Below are 22,938 nucleotides of genomic sequence, written 5' to 3' on the forward strand. Positions count from 1 at the left end.
GTTATATAAAGCCAGACTGCACTGTTGGAAGTCTTCTCATTGTCCCAAGTGGAATAAAAAAATACATTATTTTATCCCAAAAGTTTCTGGCACAGAATCTTCAAATCAAGATAATTGGTTTTACAACATAAGAGTAAAGCATCAACAAATCATCCTGAACTATTTCATTCTAGTTTTGACCATTATGCCCCAAAATCCAAATGAATAGCATAATTGGTATTTACATTTCCATATACCATTAAAAAAATAAAATCATTCAACTAGATCATTATTTTACTTCACTCTTCCATGAACAGTTAACACATAAAAATGATTTGCATGCCTATTACCATGTCTAAGTCACTTATTTGCTCTTGATGTCTTTGAAACAGTGAGTTTAGTTCTTGTGCAGTGTACAGGACTCCTAATAGGTTTTTATTAACTAAGCTATTTCTACTTAATACCTAGCTGCCATCTAAACAGTAACGTATTAGACTGTAAAATAATGTAAAATAGCTCTTTAAAAGAGTTCAGACTAGCTGTTAATTAGATACCATAGTTTACAGCTGTCTCATTCTTTCACGAAATAACTTTTTTTAAAGGATTGGAAATTCAACTCTAAATTCCTAGGAACTATTTTTAGAGCCACCATTCATGAACTCTAGTTGGCTTGTTCCAGCTGGGTAATTAGGTAATTGATTGACCATACAGCGATGTATAATACAACTTAAAATTTTATTTTAAACATACTTTGCATGATATAAAAATATTGATCACAGTGAGCTTTAACAATTGTTACTGCTATAAACAGGAATGCTGCACAATGCTTTTAGTGGAAATAAATTATATAGTCATTATCTCTTTAAAAAAAAAATCACAAGAAGAAAACCCTAGGCTGTTTGGTCATTGGCAGAAAACAAGTCCTCAGTGAGTTCTTTACGCAACATGAGCCCCAGTTATTTTCTACATTTGCTTTCCATATTTCTTGGGAAAAGCACAATGTGTCTGTCTCTGAAGGCCCACAGGGTGTCTGGTACACAGTTAGTTCCAAATGTGAGCACAGTTTTAATGGAAAAAAGTGCACCAAAGCAGCAAATAGTGCTTCCTTCACTTATTAGTAAGTGGTCTTTTCCAATATGTGGGTACGCAGCGGCACACTTCTTCACTATAAGAAAATCCAGGGTCACAGCGTTTCGTTCGAACTGTACATGGTGGTCTGTAGCAACTGGGGAAAGGAAAAAGATGTCAGCTTGTAAATCAGACAAAAATGTAGACTGTTGTATACTTACACTGCTCTTATACCGCAAACACATATATCCTGGAAAGATATATTTTATTAGAGATGGGCTTTAATGTGCCACATCTCCCCAGTTTCTATGAATGCACTTATAACCAAACTTCTGCCTGCACTCATATTTTTAAAAAAGTTAATAAACGGAGTGTTAAGCCCTGCTGAAGTGAGTCTGTGTCACATTCAAATATCTCTAAATAGCATTTCTGAAATACTTAACCAGCTGTACTTGCATGCTAATCCAAGAAAATTTTGGATTTTTTCCTGATAAATACTGTACTTTTTTTTTGTAGTAAGCAAAACAGGTTAGTATGCCAAGAACATGCCTGCTCGCCAGCCTTCTCCAGCAAGATGACATTACTGTCTAGAGTACTTAATTTTTTAATTTATATTCATCAATGATCACCTAATAGTAAAGATACATGTTTTATACTGTAGGCCTGAACCTGCCCTAAGAACTGTATGGGCATACCTACACACACTCTGAGTTCAGAGGGAGTCCCTGGTACATGTCGTATTGCACATGCTATTCTCAGAGCAAGCCTTAAGTGTACAGAGGATTTTGAAGTGGAAGAAAAGGCAACCGTAATGCAGCATTAACTTAAGGAATTTCAGTGCAAGCAAACTACTAAACTACAGGTTCCATCTCTACACAATATGCTCCTTGTGGATTATTTGCTTGTAAAAAAGGGGGGAACGAAACAGAAAATGATAAAGATGTAAGTCATAAAACAATAAATATCTGTAGCTCTCCCTTTCCCCCTCTTTTTGAACCAAACTGACCTAAAATAACCTTACAATAACAATGCCAAATAGCCTCTCATGTGTAATGGAGACAAAGTACTAGTCTGTGGCTTTTTCAGACGCTGGCAGCAAGTCAAGAGAGAAAAATATACGTTTCAAGTTTCAACACAGTATATTTTAACTTTGTAATTAAATAATGTCTTTCTCTATTTTATGAAACATAGAGGTATAATGATCTTCTATTACTGTAATTCTTGCTTGCATATTTCAGCTTAAGAAACTATAATGTATTGTACTGAGGCATATTCAGTTCCTCTTCCCTAGGAAATGCTCTGTTCTTAAGACTGGTTACTGTAATTATTACTGCAGCTGGATTAGCATGTTGCATGCTTGTTTTGGATATTGAGTTGGCACTGCAGCAATGTGTTCAAAAATGAGCATTTGGATTACAATCAATTAATTCAAGCCAATTAATTCAACCAGTGAAAACAGATATGAGGAAATCGGTAAAGAATGAGGAAGACACAACAGCTATGGTATCTGCTAACTAGCTGCATCTTGTTTAAAACTTTCGATGTAGTTTGTCACAGCCATTTAATTAGCTTGTTTTATGTAATCAAGAGTCATGTTACAACATGTCACTTAGAATTACTGTTAAATAGAGATTTCTGGAATAAATTAAACAACTTTCGGGATCTCTCAAAGCCCAGGACAATTCTTTTGCCCCCTACCACATATTTTATAAACAAAGACATAGCTGCATGTGGAATAAGGGATGGAGTGGATGTTAGGATGGTGGAAAGGCTAAAGATGATATTTAACCATAATAATACTGACAATTGATACAAATGAAAATATACTCTTGTATGCCTCAGCATCAGTGCCTGTCCCAGCAGAAGAGATTAAGCAGAAGAGTTGGATCAGGAAAACAATCCACAGATGTGATGATGACGGTGAAGGACAGGATTAGGAATCTGTTGTTCCACTTGAGGCACTGATTTTGAACTCAAAGCCCACATAAACCTCATCTCTCTGTATGCTCTAAAATGCCCAGTCTTAGCAAAGTAGCTTAGATGCTGCTACTTGCAGGATTTCATCTGTTCCACAATCTGTCTTCATCAAAATAGTTTAAGGAAAATTATACTGGAGCCTGGCGTTGGCACATTGAAGAGGAGGAGCTAAGGGAAAACGTATGCTTCATTACCAACACAAGAGCACTTTCCCTTGTCCCCTGTGGCTCAGTATGTCTCCTGCACCCAGAGACTGTGCCCTCCTTGCCATGAGCCCAGAACTGCCCCAGCCTGGAAGCATTTGTCCCTGGCAGGCAGCAACCCAGGCCACTGCTGGTGGCAGACGGAGAGAGAGGCATGAAGAGCTGACCCCAGGAGAGGGTGCTACTCCTGCTGCTGCATCTGCACCTGCTACTGGATCTACAGGGTGAACTGCATCTCTGCCGCTGGCAGTCTTGACTGGCTCCAGTGCTGTGCTGGGACCAAAAAAATCAACGGATTGTCAGTGCGAGGCCCAACACCAATATCTTGAACTTGTCTTCAGTCCAACAACAGCTGAACATATGTTACTCAATGTGTTATGGGGATGCTCCTCCTCTGAAGTCATAACTTTGCTATGATACAATCACATTTAGTGTATGTTTTGCTGCTTCAGCTGCCTATAGTTGCCCTTGCTACTTATTTCTGTCTCCTCTGCAGCAAGGCAAGTGCAGATGTGACAGAGCAGCAGGATCCACAGTGGAAGGGAGCACTGTGGAGGGGATGGGCAGCACAGTGTAGGTCTGTGCCACCAGTCCCTCATACCAGATCAACCTTCATGGGCTGGATTCCGCTCCTGGCCTGTAAGTTGCCAACCCCTTCCCTAGGGGTCTTTTAGTGTATCAAGGCATTAAATCCTGATTTGACATTGCTAATTGTGTTATTCCCTGGTTTCTCTGCTAGTCCGCTTTACCTTCAAATGTCTTTATGCTTTTTCCAATCCCATACTCCAGCATGAGAAAAACTTCCACCAAGATTGACAAATATGCCACCCATTCTTTGTCAAACTATCTTTAAAAATTAAATGAAATATTCTAGGAGACCAACTGGCCAGATTACTCATGAGGGCACTACACTAATCCCAAAAGGTGAAGACAAGGAACAAATGAGTATGTTTTAAGTGCAGTTATCATGACCTGACTGTAACGTGAGACATGGCTCTCAGGGCTTTGAAAATAGTCATTGACCCTTTTGGTTCCATTTATAGACAAGGAGAGTGGAGCAAAGAGAAGTTTCTGATTTATGGAAGCTTACAAGGAATAAGGCTATGAAGCGATTCAAACTTATCTGAGTTTGCTTGATTTATTCCAGAATTCATCCCTCATGGCTTTGTGGCTAAGGCTCTGGACTAGGACTCAGGAGACTTAAGTTCAGCTACTGGCTGTCAAAGACTCAGTGCTTGACCCAAGGCAAGTATTTGCTCTCTGTATGCTTTGGCACCCGTCTGTAGTGTGAGGCTGATGCTGATCTACCTCTGAGGTCCCTTCCAGCCCTACTGTCTGTGAAATCTGTGAAATCTGGTGCAAAATAACCATTAGATTAGGCAAAAATTTACAGGTTTTAATCATCTGACTCACCTGCATGTTTGGTGATGAAATCTTTTTCCTTTCAAGAAGCATCTGTTTGGAGTTTCTATACATTCACAGACACATTTTGCAGGATTTAGTGGCTGATGTTTAGGGCAGGCTCTATTACATACACACTGGCACTTGTCTTCATCAAATTCTTTGTAGGGCCCACAGGAACTAGGCAGAAGTTTATTTTTACACATACATTGGCATGATGTTCTATCCAATACTTTGTGAGATCCACAGCTTGAAGGCCGCATACCCCCTTTGCAGACACACTGACATGTTTCTTCATCTAGCTCCTTGTTTGGTCCACAGATATGGAAGCCTTCAGAAGTGTCTAGAAATGCAGCAAATAAAAAAAATTTAAAAAGCCCTTGAATCCACATATTGCAACACATGTGAACACACCTGTTTATATCTTCTTGTGTAAGCTAAGTAGTGAGGACTTATATTCACAGTCTTAAACTTGGATAAAATCCCAGTTATGTTAGAGGGATTTAGAGAACAAAAAGGTTATAAAAATAAAGCCAATTAAAAAATACAATGATTTAAACTGGTAAGTATGCATGGTTTTAGTGGGCTGTTTTTTTTTTTTAAGTAAAGAAGGTGTTACATGTTGATTTAATCCTTTGAAATACACTTGCTTACCAGCATCAACAAGGTGGGAAGAGAAACTGAAGTCATGTTGCGCCAGACATCTGCAAACATGATTATTCCAGATATGATTTTTTGGACAAGTCTTGTTTGCCACATGACACCTATGAATGAAACACACTGTTGAATTTGTGCCACAAAAACACAAGACAAAGTAGTTTTATTTGTGGGTCTCAGACATTCTCCATTAGAAATAGAAATTTTGATTTCATTTACATTCGCACCACTATATTTCACATTGAGCAGGGTTTTTTTTCCTTTTTCAAACTTGATTCATATACACACTGGGTTTTAAGATCCAATTTAATCTAAGTGTTCATACAATACTTCATAGTGATGCTTCATAATGAAAATGCCATGCCTTGCTTCATTAGAGAACTGTTGGCAGGGAAGATATGACCCCAGATTAAACGGTTTGAATTTTTAAAAGCATTAAAGTATTAACCATTAGAACAAATATGGAAGAGGGAAAAGGTGTAAGAAATGTGCACTAGCACTATTAAAAGTTTTCAGCAAATTTAGCTCTGTCTTTTTTTTTTTTTTTTTTACTGGTGTGTGTTCAGAATTCACTTGGGGCTAGATTTAAAAAATAGCCTTCGAAACCACAAATCTAAACATGCCCATACCTATCTCTTAGGGTATGATTCCACTGCTTGTTACGGTTTACCTTAAAGCCACCAATACCTCCTGAACATAAACACTGATAACTACTTACCTTGAACTCTGTCAGCTGTCCCACCCAATTTTGGAAGCTTTACTGAACTTCTGGGTCTAATGCGGAGCCTCCCTCCTAGCCTTCCCCTCCCTGACATGTATGTGGAACTCTCCCAGGCACTGAAGTTTTTTAGCCACAATCTTGCAACTTCCTGTTCCCAAGTTAGGGTCTTTCTGCATCCCCATTTCCTCTCTCTACTGCCCAAAATTAAGGCCAAATACAGAGAGACAGACTGGTAGCTGACAGATTTAGGGTACAGACCATTGACATAACTACCACAAAGTAATTTACCTTGGATCTTGTTCTGTAGTAAAATGTATTTCATAGTAAGGAGTTGACACACATCCAGCTCCTGCAAGGATAGCTATCCATCACAGGCACTATTATAGTGCCTGGCCATTGGATGCTAGGGGAGCCAGGTCGCATTAAGCACACTGCTACCCTGGGATGAACTTGGCTATGGAATGGATGCAGGATGTATTCCATGTAACATTTCTAGTGTGAACTCACCCGCATGTTTGGTGATGAAATCTTTTTCCACATAACCTTGCCATACTGTAATAAATTTCAAAGAGTAATTTCATCTTGGATGTGAGTTATTTGCTACATGGTAGGGCTGTGCATTATGTGTTTTCTCATCTTTCACTAAACAGCAAAGTCAATTTATTATTCTCTATATATAAAGGGCTTTGTCTGTCTGTCTGTGTGTCTGTTTGTCTGTCTGTAATGCTCCTGGAGCACTCTGATTGGTTGTCTTGGCAGCCAATCACAATGCTTACTGAAACAACAATCAATCAGAGTGCTCCACAAAGACAGATGGCTGGGGGGAAGGAGGGTGTGTCGTGTTGCAGGGCCAGACACAGGGGGGAGGAGGGGGTGGCACATGGCAGCTAGGGGGTGGTGTGCAGTGACATGCAGAGCAGTGGCAGCATGGGTCGGTGGCTAGCGGTGCAAGCTCTCTCCCCTCCCCTGTTCCTGGGAGGTGGTGGTGGTGGCGCTCTGTCCCTGTCGCCCCCCGGCCCATCATTCTTGATGGACAATTTGTTACTATGTTAAATAAATGTGTACCTTTCAGACTAGAAAGCACAATGTGTATATCTCTGGCATAGGCTACAATCTAAGAGTGGAAGGGATGGCTTCTGTGAACGATTGAGAGTGACCTAGGATAAGGCATTCCCTTAGATGATTGGCTCCCAAGTAAATCCAGAAGATATAAATTCCTTATACAGTTGCTTGGGAGAACTGGTAGTGTTAGAGTGATATTGTAGCTGTGATTATGCAAGAAGCAAGGATTTCTTTGGGTGATAACTTTTACTGGACTGACTGCATAGTTGGGATAGAGTTAGACAAGCTTTAGAATGCAATACTTTCTTCTTCAGGAAGATCTGGGAGAAATGGGCACTACAGAAAGGGATCCAAAAAAAGCATGTCTAGTGGGGGGCCACAATAAGGAAACAGTGGGCACATCTACAGTAGCCTGATAACACTGTGCAATAGTGTTCTGGTCAAAAACCATGTTAATATGCTACTGTGCCATGTTATTAGGTTATTGGCACAGTAAGCGCCACAAAAAAACTGTGCGCCAGTATAACCACACATTTAGTTAGTACTTCATTAAGTAAGTACTAACTTAAATAAGCAGTAGCTACTGAGTATTAATAAATGTATAGACGTGCCCAGTGAGAACAATGTTGGTCTTAAGTCCCACCCGTCTCTTGGAGTTAGGCATCTCCATCATTTGGGTGCCAGTGTGCTTTTATATAATACTAACCCAGGTCACAGGAATCACAATGCTATCCTTTAACTGAAGGGATCCACACCTACTTCCCCCACCACCGAAGCCTTTTACATGAATTTACATGAAACAGTCATTGGATATAATACATAAACAGTGCTTGAATTATGGACAATGATCCAGAACTCCCCACTTCAAGGCAACGGTTGTAACTCCTGGGGTATAGTTATGTGGACTCTTATGCTTTAGCCTAATGAATATTTAATTATTTTCTACAAAGTAGCACGGCTTCAAATGAGGGTTGGAGAGTGGACCCTAAATAGTCCGGAGTCTGGTGGCTAGGGCACACTTAATGAAACGCTCAAAATTCATTTGACTCCTGAGGATACTATGCACCTATTGGACTTAGGCTGAAGAAAAATCTGGAATAATGCCAACACTTAAAGACTGGAAAATGACATGCTGGTAAAGATACATTTGTATATACAATACATATATATGTATGTATGTATTGTATACACAATATACATGTAACAATACATGTCGGTAAAGACTAGCCTAGAAATCCCAAGAGATTAAATTATTTTCACCTGGAAATTCTTCCAAAATGCTAAGTATGAGCTATTAAGATGACTTACAGGATCACCTGACACTTAAGGGAACAACACATGATACACCCTAAATTTATTCCTGGTGAGTTTAAACCCTGTTTTCCTGGGCCAAATAGTTTATATGGTTCTTTTTTCTGCCTAGCTCTTTACACCCTTGAGTATATATACACTGCAGTCATACTTCCTCGTAGCTTTAATTTGCTCAGCTAAACAAGGCAAACTCCTTTGGGGCTTCTCCTATTTCCTTCCATTTCCATGATTATCCCAGAAGCCTTTTTTTTATGGCACCCGTTCCATTTTGAATTAATCTTCTTTGAACACAGGTGGCCAGACTGGTATGCAGTATTTCAGATGACAGCTTACCAGGACTTCTACTATAATGTTAATTCTTCCTCATCTCTCTTCATCTGCTGTATCCAAGGAATGTATGTGACTTTTTCCATGGCTGCATCACACTGGTGGCTCAATTTCCCTGTGATCAGGTAGAACGCCCAATTGTTCCTCAGTCATTTCCAAGTCATACTAGAATGTCTTGTTAAACATGACTCTACAGTTTGTAGTCTATCCCACTTCCATCATTTCAGCTTTCAATGTCATCGATTCTTCCTATACATTATTTGGATCCTCTACTATACTGGCACTGCCAGTCACTATTATCTTATCTGCAAATTATTTGGCTTATTTCTACTTATTGTGCCACAGTCACTAAGGGCAACAGTAATTCAGTGCCCCAGGACTGATCCTTGAAGAACTCCACAAGCAGCCTCCAAACTAATACTTCCCTTATCAACACAATTCATTTTTATCTCCCTTTACATCTCCTCTCAACAACTTAACAATTCTTTTATTATAATCCCCATATTCTATATCTTCATTTTATGCTTTATATTTTTGTTACATATGATCTACTATATTTTCCCTAAGTCTACCTAGAAAAATAGTTATCTTACCAAAGAATGATATACCATTTTCACACTCTATTCTAAGACTTTACATACTAATAACAGGCCTGTATATTGCCTGTTAGTGCCAGGATCATTTATTTTTCCTTTCTTAAATTTATGTACAATATTTGTTATTCCTCAATCTCACAGTATATCTGTATTCTGGGCTCCTGGGCATTTGTTTCAAGTATACTCTGCTTTATTATGCCAAACCAAATTATGATCAGGGTGCTATTAAATATAAACTTAATAGCTCAGATCTTTTGCAACATAACATATATTTTTAAAATTTGGCATATAACTGAAGAAATCTGACAATAGTTCATGCATAAAAAGCAGAGATCCTCAGTGTTCCAAAGAGAAACATACTTTTAAATATCAAGGCCAGGATTCTCACTTACAAGTAAGGTCTAACCCACTGCCTTATTTTTGTTTCCCCTATCATTCACTTCTCAAATTTCAGACACCATTTTACACCAATTAGGGATTTTTTTGGACTTCATCAATGATGACCCGTATTCAGCTATAGAAATCCTTCACCATGTTCCAGCTGATAAGGAGTAAGATAAAGACAGAGGAAAAACCTAGCAGTTAGGGGTCTTCATGAGCTCTACCAGCATGCCTGCTTCAAAAATACACCACTGAACATGAAAATCAGAATCAACCATCTCAGCTGAGCATCCCTTTTCCATGGCATGGTGAATAACACTACATCTTACTTGTCATTCAGACCTAAAAAGTCTATGTAGTATTTTCTATTTAGCCCTCCCTCCCAATACATTTATGTATCCAAAAAATTTGCTTTTTCTACCACATAATACTGCTAAAATTCAACATTTTCTGGCTCTTGAGACTGGCAGGGCTCAGGTTTTCAAACAGTGCTGTCTCCTCCTCTACTCTTGATGCCAGCATCTCTTGGTTTGTAAGCCACCCTTGAAGCAAATATATGTTCTTGTCTTTGATTTCAATATTTCCCACTATTGCCATTTGCTGGTGCAGGCTGCTATTTATGACTCTGCCCCCTGCAGTGGACTGCAAGTCCCCCTTTCTCCCTCTCTCCCCCAGCTGTCTACAATTACCCTTCCTGATGATTCCTGTCCCCTCTGCAGCAAAGGGTAAATGCAGATGTGACAGAGCACCAGAAGCCAGAATGGAAGGGAACACTGTGGAAGGAATGGGAAGTACAGCGAAGCTCTGGGCCACCAATCCCCCATGCCAGGTCAGGTCTTCATGGGCTGGATCCAGCCCCATGGCTGTAAATTGCTGGCCCCTTCCCTAGGGGTCTATTTATTTATCAAGACATTAAGCCCTGCTACTTATGTGATTCACTGGTTTCTCTGCTGGTCCACTTTTCTTTCAAATACCTCCAACTTTTTCCAATTCCAGACTCCAGCATGAGAAAAACTTCCACCAAAATCCATGTGTGTGCCGCTGGCATCCTCTATCAAAAATCTTCTTTAAAAATGAAATAAAATCTCCTAAATGGCCAACTGGCCAGATTACTCAGGTGAGGGCACTACACTAATCCCAAAAGGCAAGGGTGAAAACAAAAAATAAATGAGCTCTTATTTAGCACAAAATTAAGATCCTGAGAACAATATTAATGAAGGCATTAAGGGATGCAGAGAGTAGAAATTCCTTAATTGCCTAAACACCAATGCTAGGAAACTAAAAATTGAGCAATTCTAATTCCTTTTGTTCATTTATGAGTATAATCTGAACTAGTTGATATGCCTGAAGACCGATGGGAAAGATTTACGTGACTGGAATTTTATAAAAAGGAAACTATTTACCAGTCACTGCAGCACTTTGATGTGAACTGTCTACATAGAAATTCTCTTGTGGCTTTGCTTAGCCCCTCGGCCTTTGACCAGAGACATTTTGCCTTAGCAATGCCCATAAAGTGTGCATGAGTTCCACCCATCTTACCTCCCCACCATGCTAAGGGGACAAAAGGATGTATACACGCCTGGCTGCTCAGTTTCCTTTCAACCACAGAATCTCTTAAGAGTCCCAGACTGAGGAAAATGGCAAGAAAGGCAAGGCTTGAAAATACAGGTGGGCAGTACATCTAAAAAACCCGGCCAGTTACTGCTAATTAACTTCTAGTTCTCCTTTGAGAGACTGTTCACATACACATTCTCACTTGTGCATGTACTCAAAGTAGTTCATACACATACCTGGAGGTGAACTAACAGATCTGTCAAATGTGTCATTTGCTCTAGAAGACTCCACCAACAGCATAGTGCTTGCTGAAGGTACTAATTAGGTTATTACTGCGCAGTCATTTAGTATTTGCTAAAGTACTAAAACATGCATCCCGCTGATGTATTTTGGTAATGTTATGCTAAAGCATAACATAGAATTTGGTTAATGCCAAAGCAAGTACTAAATGGCTCCGCAGTAATTGCATATACTGCGCAGTCCTGGTGCTGCATGGGTTGTTTCTCACCCTACTGCACCATAGCAATGAGCTACTGGGCAGTAGCAGCAGCATCACTGTTCTTCACAATGGCAACATAGTATCTTGTGTACTATGAAGTAGCTGTCTTATAGATGAAGAAATAGTGAGAGGAAATGGTGGGCTCACAACAGTTTTACACCGCCTGATGTTCTGTTGGGTAGTTTGTCACTGATAACAGCTATGGCCGCAAAAAGCCATGGAAATATATTTATTTATTTATTTTTATATATCTTGTGCATGAAGTAATCTAACACCGGTTAACATCAAATAAGGGAAGCATGAGTTTATGGAAAGAAAACTGGTAATGTAATCTGCTGTTGGAGGTGGAATTAAGAGAACATCTTAAATAGGAACTTTAAGTGAATCCTTGGGACCACCTTATTCAGATATAACAGAGACTTTCAACCGAATGATGTACGTTGGAGGGAGGAATTTTGGATTCTAGTTCCTGATGCGAGGACTGTTTATATATTTTACATGAAACAGACACTGGATAAAACAGTCCCTGGAGCAATGACCAGAACCTGGACTTCCTACCTTCCAGGGTAACTGTACTGAACACATGAGGAAACAGTGATTCCTCCTTCCCCACTACCTCCTTTTTCAGGTGCAGCTGTGTGGAATGCGTTCTACACGATTCTTTGTAAGAAACCATCTAGGTACTAACCTTCAGGAGAAGACTTATGGCTCTAGATCCCAAACAAATGGAGGTACAAGGTAGGGACAGGATTAAAGACTCACTGATGAGTCCTGTTGACAATATGTCCTGATCCTCTGGATCAGTTCCAAAGCGGAGCTCGATTTCCTCCCCTTCTCTGCCAACCCAACAGATGTTTGTTTGGGGTGGGGGGCAAGGGTGTTTTAACTTACGGTGCTTTATGGGAAGCACCATCCGTTAGAGGAAGGAGCTGCATGTCTTTCAGCACCCCTTGTGTGCCAGCAGAAGAAAACCCAACCAGAAGTATTTATTTGGCATTTTAAACACCTATAATAATAATAATAACAATAATAATAATAACAACATCAACCACCAAATAAATGAACTCTAAAGAACTTTGAGGAAAATCAGTTAGAAGAAAGAATTTAAGCAGAAAAATGTGACTGCTAATTGGCAGCTGTTTAAGAATGTTTTACTGGATGCCATAAAAACCACAATCAAGAAATAAGGCTTGAGTGATTAAAGAAATAGTAGCCTCCCTCTAGAGGGAGAGCAAAAGAAGCTCCTAAAACAGTAAAATGCAAATGAAAAAAGAGTAAGTTGCTAATTAGAAATATGCATTAAAACCTTGGAATTGATATGAGAAACAAAAGGATACAAGGAAACCTTAATGGTCTACAGAATAGTAAATTAATAAAAAACTAATGAAATTCTGGGCATCATTAAGAAGGGAATTAAAAATAAATGGAAAATATAAAGCCACTATATCAAAAGGCAGTAACTGACAGCCTATGGGCTGCATCCAGCCCATGGCACCTTTGGATCAGGTATTCAAAACTCTGCCTTTGGCAGCATTCATCACCAGGGGGCTCATTCATTCATCTGCCCATGCAACACTGCAGTTGGGTGGCATGAGCTCCACAGGAGGGGGGCTGTTCCTGTTCCATGTGGCAGCTGAGTGACAAGGAGAAGTGGCAGCTGCAGCCAGGTCCTAATATCTGCTTGCCTTGGACCCAAGCTGGTTCCAGCCCCCTGCCAGAAAGTGTTGCTGACCCCTATACAAATCAATGGTGCACCCACATCTTAAATAATGCGTGCTGTTCTGCTCTCCACAGTTCACAAAAGATGTAATAGACTTCAAAAAGGTACAGAGATGGGTAAGCAAAATGATCAGGGGTATGGAGCAGTCTATCATACCAAGAGAATAAAAGGGCTAGCATTTTTCAATTTGCAGAAGAGAAGGCTGAGGGGGAGATATGACAGAGGCTTATAAAATCATGAAGGGTGTGCCCAAAGGGAATAGGGATCTGCTGTTTACCAAGTCCCAGGATACTAGAATTAGGGGTGCTCACCGAAATTACCAGGAGAGGAGTTTAAAACTAACAAAAGAAAGTACTTTTTTATTCATCACATTGTTAACTTGTGAAACTTCTTGCCACAGGAGGCTGTAGAGGCAGAGAATATACCCAGGCTCAAAAACAGGCTGGACTAATGTATCGATCCATTAATAGCTGTTAAACAGAACAGTCATGAATGTATCCTCTGGCTCATCTGAGGGGATGATGGGGGGGGCTGATCCCACCACTGCGTGCACCCCTGGGGGAGGCATATGCCCCCCTGATCTGTGTGTGGGGCAGGGGCAGGCTGCCGCTATGTGCTCAGGGCCAGAGGCTGTGCTGGCCTCTTCCCAGCAGGGCGGCTGGGCCCAGGCTGCGCTTGGGGTGGGGAGGGCAGCAGTGGCATTAGGAGGAGGGGCTATGGGGGGGGGCTACAGCCACCCCAAAATTCACCATAGACATCATGCAGGCTCTCCTCCCAGCGCCACTGCCACCTGCTTTGCCCTACCCACCTTGAGCGCAGTCTAGGCCCAGCCCCCAACCCTGAGCACACAGCACCAGTCCACCCTCACCCTACATACAGGTCCAGGGGGCATATGCCCCCATGACTCCCCTGGGGATGCATGCAGGGGCAGGAACCGCCCCCTCTCCCCATCCTCCCTGTGTCCCCCAGACAAGCCATGGCTCCATTCCACACCCCAGATGTGCAGCTCCTGACCCTGCCCCAGATCCACTCCCTCCCTCACTGAGAGGGCCTCAATCTGCCCTCCCAATGCCCCTTCCCCTCCACAGACTTACCAGCCAGACACTGCTCTCCAAGCTGCCAGGCTACACTCCTGGCCACACATGCACACATTTATTGGTGACATTATCAGTCACAGAAGCTAAAAAAATGGTGATTGCAGATAATGTCAATTTTCCTTTTATTGGTGCTGATACAGTGTGGACCGATGTATAGGTGCACCTCTACTCTAAATATGCCCTGTTCATATGCCCTCTATTTAAAACTTCTGCCACTGGCAAACAGAGACTTGTTATGTAAATGGAGAGCAGTGGTCCTAGGCCCACTAAGAGAACAATACTGTAAGCCTCTGAGTTAGGGAGGCCACTGGATAACAGAGTACCGGGGACAACAAATGAGAAACAGGGATGGGAGCATGGGTCAAATAATCAGTGTCCCAAGAAGGGAAGCTGAGCAGAAAATACTGCTCAGAACTTCATTGCTCCTCAAATGACTCCAGTGAAACTCTGCCTGGAGATATATATGTATGAAGGAGTAACTGGAAAATGACCCTACAGTAACTCGAGTTTCCTCTAGCGAGAGCTTCCTTCCTAGTCTGAAAGATGGTGAGTTTGGTCAGAGTCAGGAGGAGGCTGACCAGGAGGTTCTGGGATTTAGTGGGGCCATGGCTGAGGAATGAATAAAAGAAAAGCTGAGGGGTGGAGTGCAGCCAGAACCTCAGGAGGAGGTTCCTGGGGAGGCAGTGGTGGGGCTGCACAAGGCAGGTGTGGGTATTAAAATAATTTAAATATTGATAAATATTGTAAATTTATACATTATAAATAAAACTCCATGGGCACCAAGGCCTTAAATAGAAAACTGAAGATGTGTGTATTAGTTGTTGAAGTACAGAACAGGTGATGCCTCTTTACACCTGTATTTTTGTTTCTCACTTTCAGTCCTTTGCTTTTCAGACAATGTTGAGAGAGAGAGAGAGAGAGAGAGAGAGAGAGAGAGAGAGAGAGAGAGAGAGAGAGAAACCCTCCCCCCACAGAAAACCTATAGAAATATGATAAACCACTAGTTGTGATGTCACTGCTGATGCCTGTGTAAATATGCAAAGTAATAGGGTGAACTAACAGTTAACAGATCAGTTACTAATACATTACAGGCAATGCCCTGAACTCCTGTAGTCTGATTAACCACTTCATTACTCCCAATAAGTTATTGGATTTACAGCTTTACACAACTGATGCAAGGAATAGGAATCTGTGTTTTACACCTTACATTTGTATATATTACAGGATTTTAAAGCATTTAAACATCCAACTAAGTGTTTTCAAAAGCTCCTTGTATGTATTGAAAATATAGACTCTTAACAGATTAGTCCCTTTAGATTCTAGAAACGAAAATATGAATAGATTCACAGAGTTTCAGGCCAGAAGGGACCATTGCATTATTTTCTCCTATTATATACGTATTGTAGGATATTACATTTTGCATTGTTATCAACTGTATTGGGCATAATCATTTGGATTTTTAACTAAAGTCTAACTCTTGTTTGGCTGTAGCATTTCATCCAGGAAAGGATGCAGTCTTAATCAGATGGTGTCAAGAGACTGAGAATTCACAATTTATACAGGTAAGTTGTACCATTTGCTAATGACCTTCACTTGTAAAAATGTCTAGCTAATTTCTAAATGAACTTTTCTGGGTTCAGCTTCTGGATACTGCTTCTGGTGATGCTTTTCGCTGCTAAGAGTAAAGAGTACTTTAATCCTCTCTATTTTCTCTTCCTCCATGATGCTGCTTTTATACTTTAATCAAGTCACCTCTCAATCTTCTCTATGATAAGATAAATCAGGGCTGTCCAACAGGTGGCCTGTGGGCTACATGTGACCTGCAAGGGGTTACATTGTGGCCCCCAGGCTTCCACTTGGCCACTGCTCCCCCATTGCTGTGGCTGCAGTAGCAACAGCCAGGGAACCCAGGCTCCCCGCTCTCCAGTTTCTCCTTCCTGCCCATGCCACATCCCAGGGGCAGGGTGGTTTAGCGCACTACAGCTGGAGCCCGGGGTGCCCGAGTGGCGTGGTGCTGCAGGGGAACTTGTGGCCGAGGACCTAAGGGTGAGTCAGGGTACCTAGGTGTGTGGTGCAGTGAAGAGGGGCTGGGTACACAAAGCAATGGAAGAGGGAAAAGTGTGTGTGTTTGGGGGGGGGGGGGGGGGACGGGACACAGGGGAGATGGGACACTGGTGTGGCCCCTAGCTATTTGGAGAGTAGTGAGCTAGATATAATGTGCTCTTTACATCTCTGGATGACATTTTTTCCAGCTACTGATTCATTTTAATTGTTCTTTTTTGCACCCTCTCCCCTCTTTCAACTGCTTTTTAAAAACGTGTCTCAAGAACTGGATATAATATTTCAGTATCGCTTTCATCAGTAAAATCTTCAGTACTGATTTCACTAATTACCTTGATCACATTAGCTGTTTTTTTCTTCAGTTTATATTTGTTTTCAGTTCTAAAATATGAAAATGGAGCCATCCCCCATGATCCTTTTATATTTCATTCTTTTTCTCATAGGGTATTCCATATATATAGAACACATACTTATTCAATATATCTGTATCTATATATATCTATAGCCATATATAGATATAGATACAAAATTGGTCAAAGCAGGTAATCTAATGGTCCCTTCTGGCCTGAAATGCTTTGAATCTATTAATGTTTTTATTTCTAGAATATCTTCTTACCTACTGAACTGAGCAGGTTGGTTCCATAGTTTCTAGGTAGAAGACATGTTTTTAGCTAAATTCTAATGGCTATACTCAGTCTATACTTAGGCAAACTCTGTTACAGTTCACCTGAAAAGGAAGCAAGTAAAATGCATAAGAAATATAATCAGGACTCATAGAAGAGATAATATCTTTTATTAGATAAACAAGATTTTTGCAAAAAACTTTCTTTAATTGAAAGCTTTCAGGCACAAACACCCTTCATCAGGCATTGGAAAAAATATTGTAAAAGTTCTCCTGGGTAGAAATGAAATTCCATACCTGATGAAGGGTGTTTATGCCTGAAAGCTTGTAATTAAACTTTTTTTCAAAAATCTTGTTGGTCTAATAAAAGATATCATCTCTACTACAAGTTCTGATTGCTTTTTCCTCTAGACCAATACAGCTACAACCTGGATACTCAAGAAATATAATTGAGCGTATCCTGATTTACACCCCAAACTGTGTGGTACTTCACAATTTAGTCATATGTGATGGTTTATTTACACTTTAAATTTCAGTATAGCATTAAGTTGTGGTCTTCCTCCTATGGAAATGAAAGGCAAAAGCCCCTGTAAATTTTTTATGACCATACTTCCCATGTACCCGCTTATTCTTCCCTAACAATACTAGCTATGCTTCTCCCATGTAAAAAAAGATTTAGAAAACCCCAGCATATTGTTTTGATTGTTTTATTGCCTTGAGTTGTTCTTACATATCAGTAGTAGTAGTAATTCACTGTGCTGTATTGTAAACGTTACCGAAATAAATGTTAAGCTATTTTTACAGACTATGGTAATGCAAAATGAAGATACAAGTCTTATACTTACTGTGGTTGTGTTGCTGGCAAGGAGCGTCTAATGATTGAGTGAACTTGTCTGTAAACATCCAGCTTAGACATACATCGGCAGGATGTATGATTGGCAAAACTGACTGTTACAGGCTTAGGACCATGAGACAGCGGCACTGTAATCTCAAACAACTACAAAAAGGGAAGAGAGAGAGAGAGAGAAGAACTACTTATAAATCAATAAGGGTATATTTAAATGTGAGGGTGCAAGTTAAATTAAACCAGATTCTTGTTGTCTACTGTTATCCAGTACCATACTAATTACTCTTAATAAATTAACATTATGTACTAGATGAGTATTAGTTATTAGGTCATTTGGCTTGCCATGAAACAATATGTTTTTTCCTGTTTCACACTTTTCAAGGGAAAATGACTTCCAGACTTGCTGACTATTTTTAATCCAAAAATTAATATTTGGTCGGTATTATAGTAATCAAAAGGTCATATTTCAAGAACTGTTTAATAAGTAGGACTATTATAGCATGGAACATTGGTTGTGCAATTACAGAGTTGTGTGCAAAAAAAGATACATTTGATTTAGGTTCAAATATTTCTGTGTAAAGTGAGCAAATTTATTGCAGCATAATATTATTTTTGTCCTACACCCTACTTCGTATTCATTGTTTGGTAACCCTTTAACAAAAACGCATATGCTTTATTAAACATTTATTTTGGTTATAATAAAATTAGATTGTAATTATAATATAATGGAGGGCCCAGTTAGTCAAAACATTTTTCCCCCTACTAAGACAAGCACTCTACTGAAAACATTTTTTAAAAACGATACTAGATGGATGGAGCAAAGTTGAGATGACTAACTGGCAACGGGCAGGGCAAGGGGTGGGGGAATTAAATCATTCCAATTATTTAATCCATGGCATTCCCCCTGCATATACAATGAAACAATGAGAAGTCATCTTGACGATTAGATTCTGGTATAAGATCCAGGTCACAGCAGTTTCCTGAAAAGACAGTACAAGCATTTAAAGGTCAGATTATGAAGGGTTTTAGGTGCCTAAATATAGGCACTTAATAGGGATTTTTAACAAGCAGCCATGCGCCTATCTTCCCCATAGGTGTTTAAGCGAGTCTTCAGAAATAGGAGCTTAGCTGCATTCTTAGGCATCTAAATACCTTTAAAAATCTGCCGCGCCCTCCCTCCACCTGTTTTAACATCCATGCTGTCAATTAGTGAGGTAGTTAACATAGTGAATTAAACTATCAGCTACAGTACACTTGAAAACCCCGTTCTTTACATTTGATCATATTGTACTTTAGCCTAAAAGTGATACAAAATATAGTAAAAATCCTCATTTCTTTTAATGTTTCAAAACTCCATGCATGAGACATGTTTACACTGCAGTCTAGGGGTAGGAATAAAGCTTCTGTAGACATATGTGGACTGAGTCAGGTAGCAAAAGGGCTTAAGCAATGAGGGCTTAAGCTCCCAAGTATTTAACTAAGATCACAGGTATTCTTGTGCAGTCCCCAGTGAAGTCTATATGATCACTGATATCCAATCATGCTAGTTTGAATACATTGTGCAAGTACAGAGATCCTGAAGAGGATGGAAAAGTTAGCAAATTGTTCCCAAGATCTTGACGCATCTGTTCCCACATAACTACATGGGCATCATTCCTCTACTTTTATATTTTCATGCTGTTGTAACTTCACTGGGTTGTTATCCATGGTGAAGACTGTATGGACAGTGGAATAGCAAATCATGTGAAACTGGACTAATACTGTGGTGAATGAACCTATGCATCAATTATCTGTACTGGCATCACTTTAGAAAAAAAGTCTAAGGTGCATATAAAAATACACTTTTCTTAACACAATAAGAAAAGTAAATTTTTAATTAAATTCACTATTCTGAATTTTACCATTTAATAAATAAATTTCATTAACTATAGGAAATCTTTTAATTATTAAATTCTGGGAAGTTTAAAGAATCTAATTTACTTGTTACTTATGTTCTTTTACTTTCTGCATTTCTCACATAAAAGCCAAATGCAGTAAAGTCAGCTTAAACTTTTGAGCGCCTATACTACACATGCAGCAAGGCTTCTCCGACACACTGTAATTACAGTGTGTTGAGGCAGACTTGACTGAGTCTGCTGGAGCGTGGTAATTACTGTGCTCCAGCAGACTTCAGCATCTCCTGTATCAGTGTCCCCGTGTTCAACGATTAGTTAACGTGCTTTAGTTCATTAAGTGCCCCTGCCGCCGTTTTTCAGCATGGGGACATTGATCCACGAGATGCTTCAGGTACTTTAATTAGACTGGCTTTTGGAGCCGCTCTAATTAAAGCACACCGCGTCTCCCCCCTCCTGGAGCATATGTATAAGCGCCCTTAACGTTCAATTTTTCTTCCATATTAAGTCCTGCAACATTTGTGTTTCAGACACTTAAAAGTGATGTTTGTGAACAACTTTTTCTTTAAAAAGTTTGTAAAATATTACTATAGATTAAAATGTATTTTAACCATATTTAGATGCCAATATCTTTTAAAAAATAAATGATCTTTTACTGACAGTCTCATCAGACATCAAGGATTGAATGGGCACAGAAGCTGAATTACCATCTCATTTAACAGACAAGAAGTCCTTTTCTGTTAACAGAGTATTTTATTCTCCAGCCCAGGGGAAATAAATAAATGTTGGTTTGCCAAGAGAGCTTCTGAAGAAAGCAAAAAGAAATCAGACAGCAACTCTTCTGACCTTCCAAGTCCTAATGAAATAGTCATCTATCTAGGAAGCTGCCACAGAAAGAATGACACTAGCCAGTCTGCCAATTCAATGAGGACTCCTAGCCAGATAGTATTAACTTTTAAACTTTTGTCCTGGTTGCAAAAAAGAAGTATGAAAGTTTGGGTTTGCACACGGATTACAAGATAGGTCATGTTAAAGGACAATACCACTTCTGATTTAAAGATCTAAACTGTCTGCCTCTCTCAAACAGTTATCACCAGACAGCCCTCCTGGGTCTTTACTAAGCTGAACACAGACCCCTAGAAAGAGATTTCTTATCACTGTATTTCACTTATAATCTTCTTTGGCTTACCATCTAGTACTGGCCCATTCCTTATCCTGACCTATTATAGCAGTACTGTCAAATCCATGACTAAATGCATTCTTACCAGTATGTCACATCTAAAAAAAGCATGAGAAAACAGCAATCAAATATAGGAAGGAGAGGTGTAGTTTTTCTTTTTTATTGTTTGATTTTCATTGCAATTTTCCTGAATTTAGATTAACAGGCATAAAGAATGAGATTTTCAAAAGTGGTTTTTACCTGTACACACACACTGCCATCTAAGAGAACACTTTGTATTTTGGAAAAACAGACCGTTATGTATTGTCTGCGTGTTAGTTCTGTCACTTGTGCACAGAAGTCATGTATGTAAAACAGGTCAAGTTAAGACCTGTTTGAAAATTTGCCTAGAATAAGGTTTACAGATTTAAAAACAGTTTCTTGTTTCAAGAACTAGTGCTCTTATAGCAAAGTTAAATGTGCATATATAAACTTTAGAAGTAAAGCAGAGGTCACTGTCTTCATTTTATATTAGGGTCCAAGATGTTTTTTCCTGTTTACCCTGTTCTCATATAACAGCATGAATCCCCCTCAAGCCCTGAATGAAAAACTACATAGGTAGAACTGGCAAAACTAAATATATGAGAACTATGAGCACAATTTTCTACTTGAGCCAACCTATGATTCATGCAGGACCTGTAGGGGGTCAGGGCAAAAAGTGACTTCAAGCAACTTTTGTACCTCTTGTATTCTTGAGCCAGCTGGCTGATCCATTCAAAACATGATGCAAGTTAGAGCAGGCTCTGGGCAGCCACAGTGGGTTGCATAGGACTATTCTTGCAGTTCTAGGTCACATGAGGAATGCTCCTGTGCTTCAAATATTTCCCAGAGGCTGCTTCCATCCTATTTATGCTGCTGTAACTTCTTAAATGGGTTGGAAAAAAAATCTTAGCAACAATCTCCACACCGGATTAAAAAACAGTTAGCTGGGAAGATGCTTAAATGCATGTGGGCCTTATCTACACTTGCTATTAAAACATGGTTGGCATCAACCAGTATAAAACTAAATTAACTGCTTTGATTTCAGTCAATTATCACTTTAACTTACACTTTTGCTATCTGAGTTTAATTTATATTTCCCCACAAGCAGTTCCTAGTCATAGGCAAAGTTAATGTATCAAAACATACAAATATATGCATAGGTTATACTAGATTAAATTTCTATTCCTTGCTTTAATTAAGTATTGTAGGATTCAGTGGAAATCAGTGTTTTGAAAATAAACACAAAGCAGATTCATTCTCCTAACTAGAAGTGAAGAAGAACTGTAGTTTAACTTTTTTTCTTGAACTTTCTATTCATGTTAGTGTGGGCAATTCAAATAGCAAAGTTCTGATGCAGATAGCAAAAGTTGATATTTCTACTTCTCTTTCCAGAATAGGCATGAAAACATGTGTGTCACTCAAATATTTTCCATGTTATGGTAGTGTTAGAATGATGCTGTAGCCATAATGGTCCAGAAATTATGCAAGAGACAAGAGGGTGATATCTCTTACTGGACAAAGTTCATAGTTGGGATAAAGTTAGACAAGCTCTTGAAGGCAAGACATTATTCACCCGTTCTAAACAGTGAAAGCCAGCACAGCACATTCACAGCACAGACTACGTTGTGCTAGCTTTTTACTACCCAGACCTGATGAAGAATGTCTTGCATTTTGAAGCTTGTCTAACTCTATCCCAACTATGCAGTTGGTCCAATAAAAGATAACCCTAAGAAGTGCTTGCATCTATTAAAAGAGTTGTCAT

At 39.7% G+C, this 22,938-nt stretch overlaps 1 protein-coding gene across 3 annotated transcripts in view; it reads right to left on the reverse strand.

Annotated features, from left to right (window-relative positions):
• Nucleotides 1–710: 710 nt before the first annotated feature.
• VEGFC (vascular endothelial growth factor C) overlaps nt 711–22,938 on the reverse strand; it is a 134,117-nt gene continuing 111,889 nt past the window's right edge. For 2 of the 3 annotated variants that reach the window (XM_006028183.3, XM_025209549.1), the window contains exons 4-7: nt 18,082–18,233; nt 5,283–5,392; nt 4,641–4,971; nt 711–1,204 (exon numbers count right to left, since the gene is read on the reverse strand). In XM_006028183.3, coding sequence (XP_006028245.1) covers nt 1,087–1,204; nt 4,641–4,971; nt 5,283–5,392; nt 18,082–18,233 — 711 coding nt within the window. In that variant the 3' untranslated portion in view covers nt 711–1,086. The remainder of the gene's footprint in view (nt 1,205–4,640; nt 4,972–5,282; nt 5,393–18,081; nt 18,234–22,938) is intronic. The other variant, XM_006028182.3, reaches the window with a different exon arrangement.

This window comes from Alligator sinensis, unplaced genomic scaffold (genome assembly GCF_000455745.1).
Source record: "Alligator sinensis unplaced genomic scaffold, ASM45574v1 scaffold614_1, whole genome shotgun sequence".
NCBI classification, from domain to species: domain Eukaryota; kingdom Metazoa; phylum Chordata; order Crocodylia; family Alligatoridae; genus Alligator; species Alligator sinensis.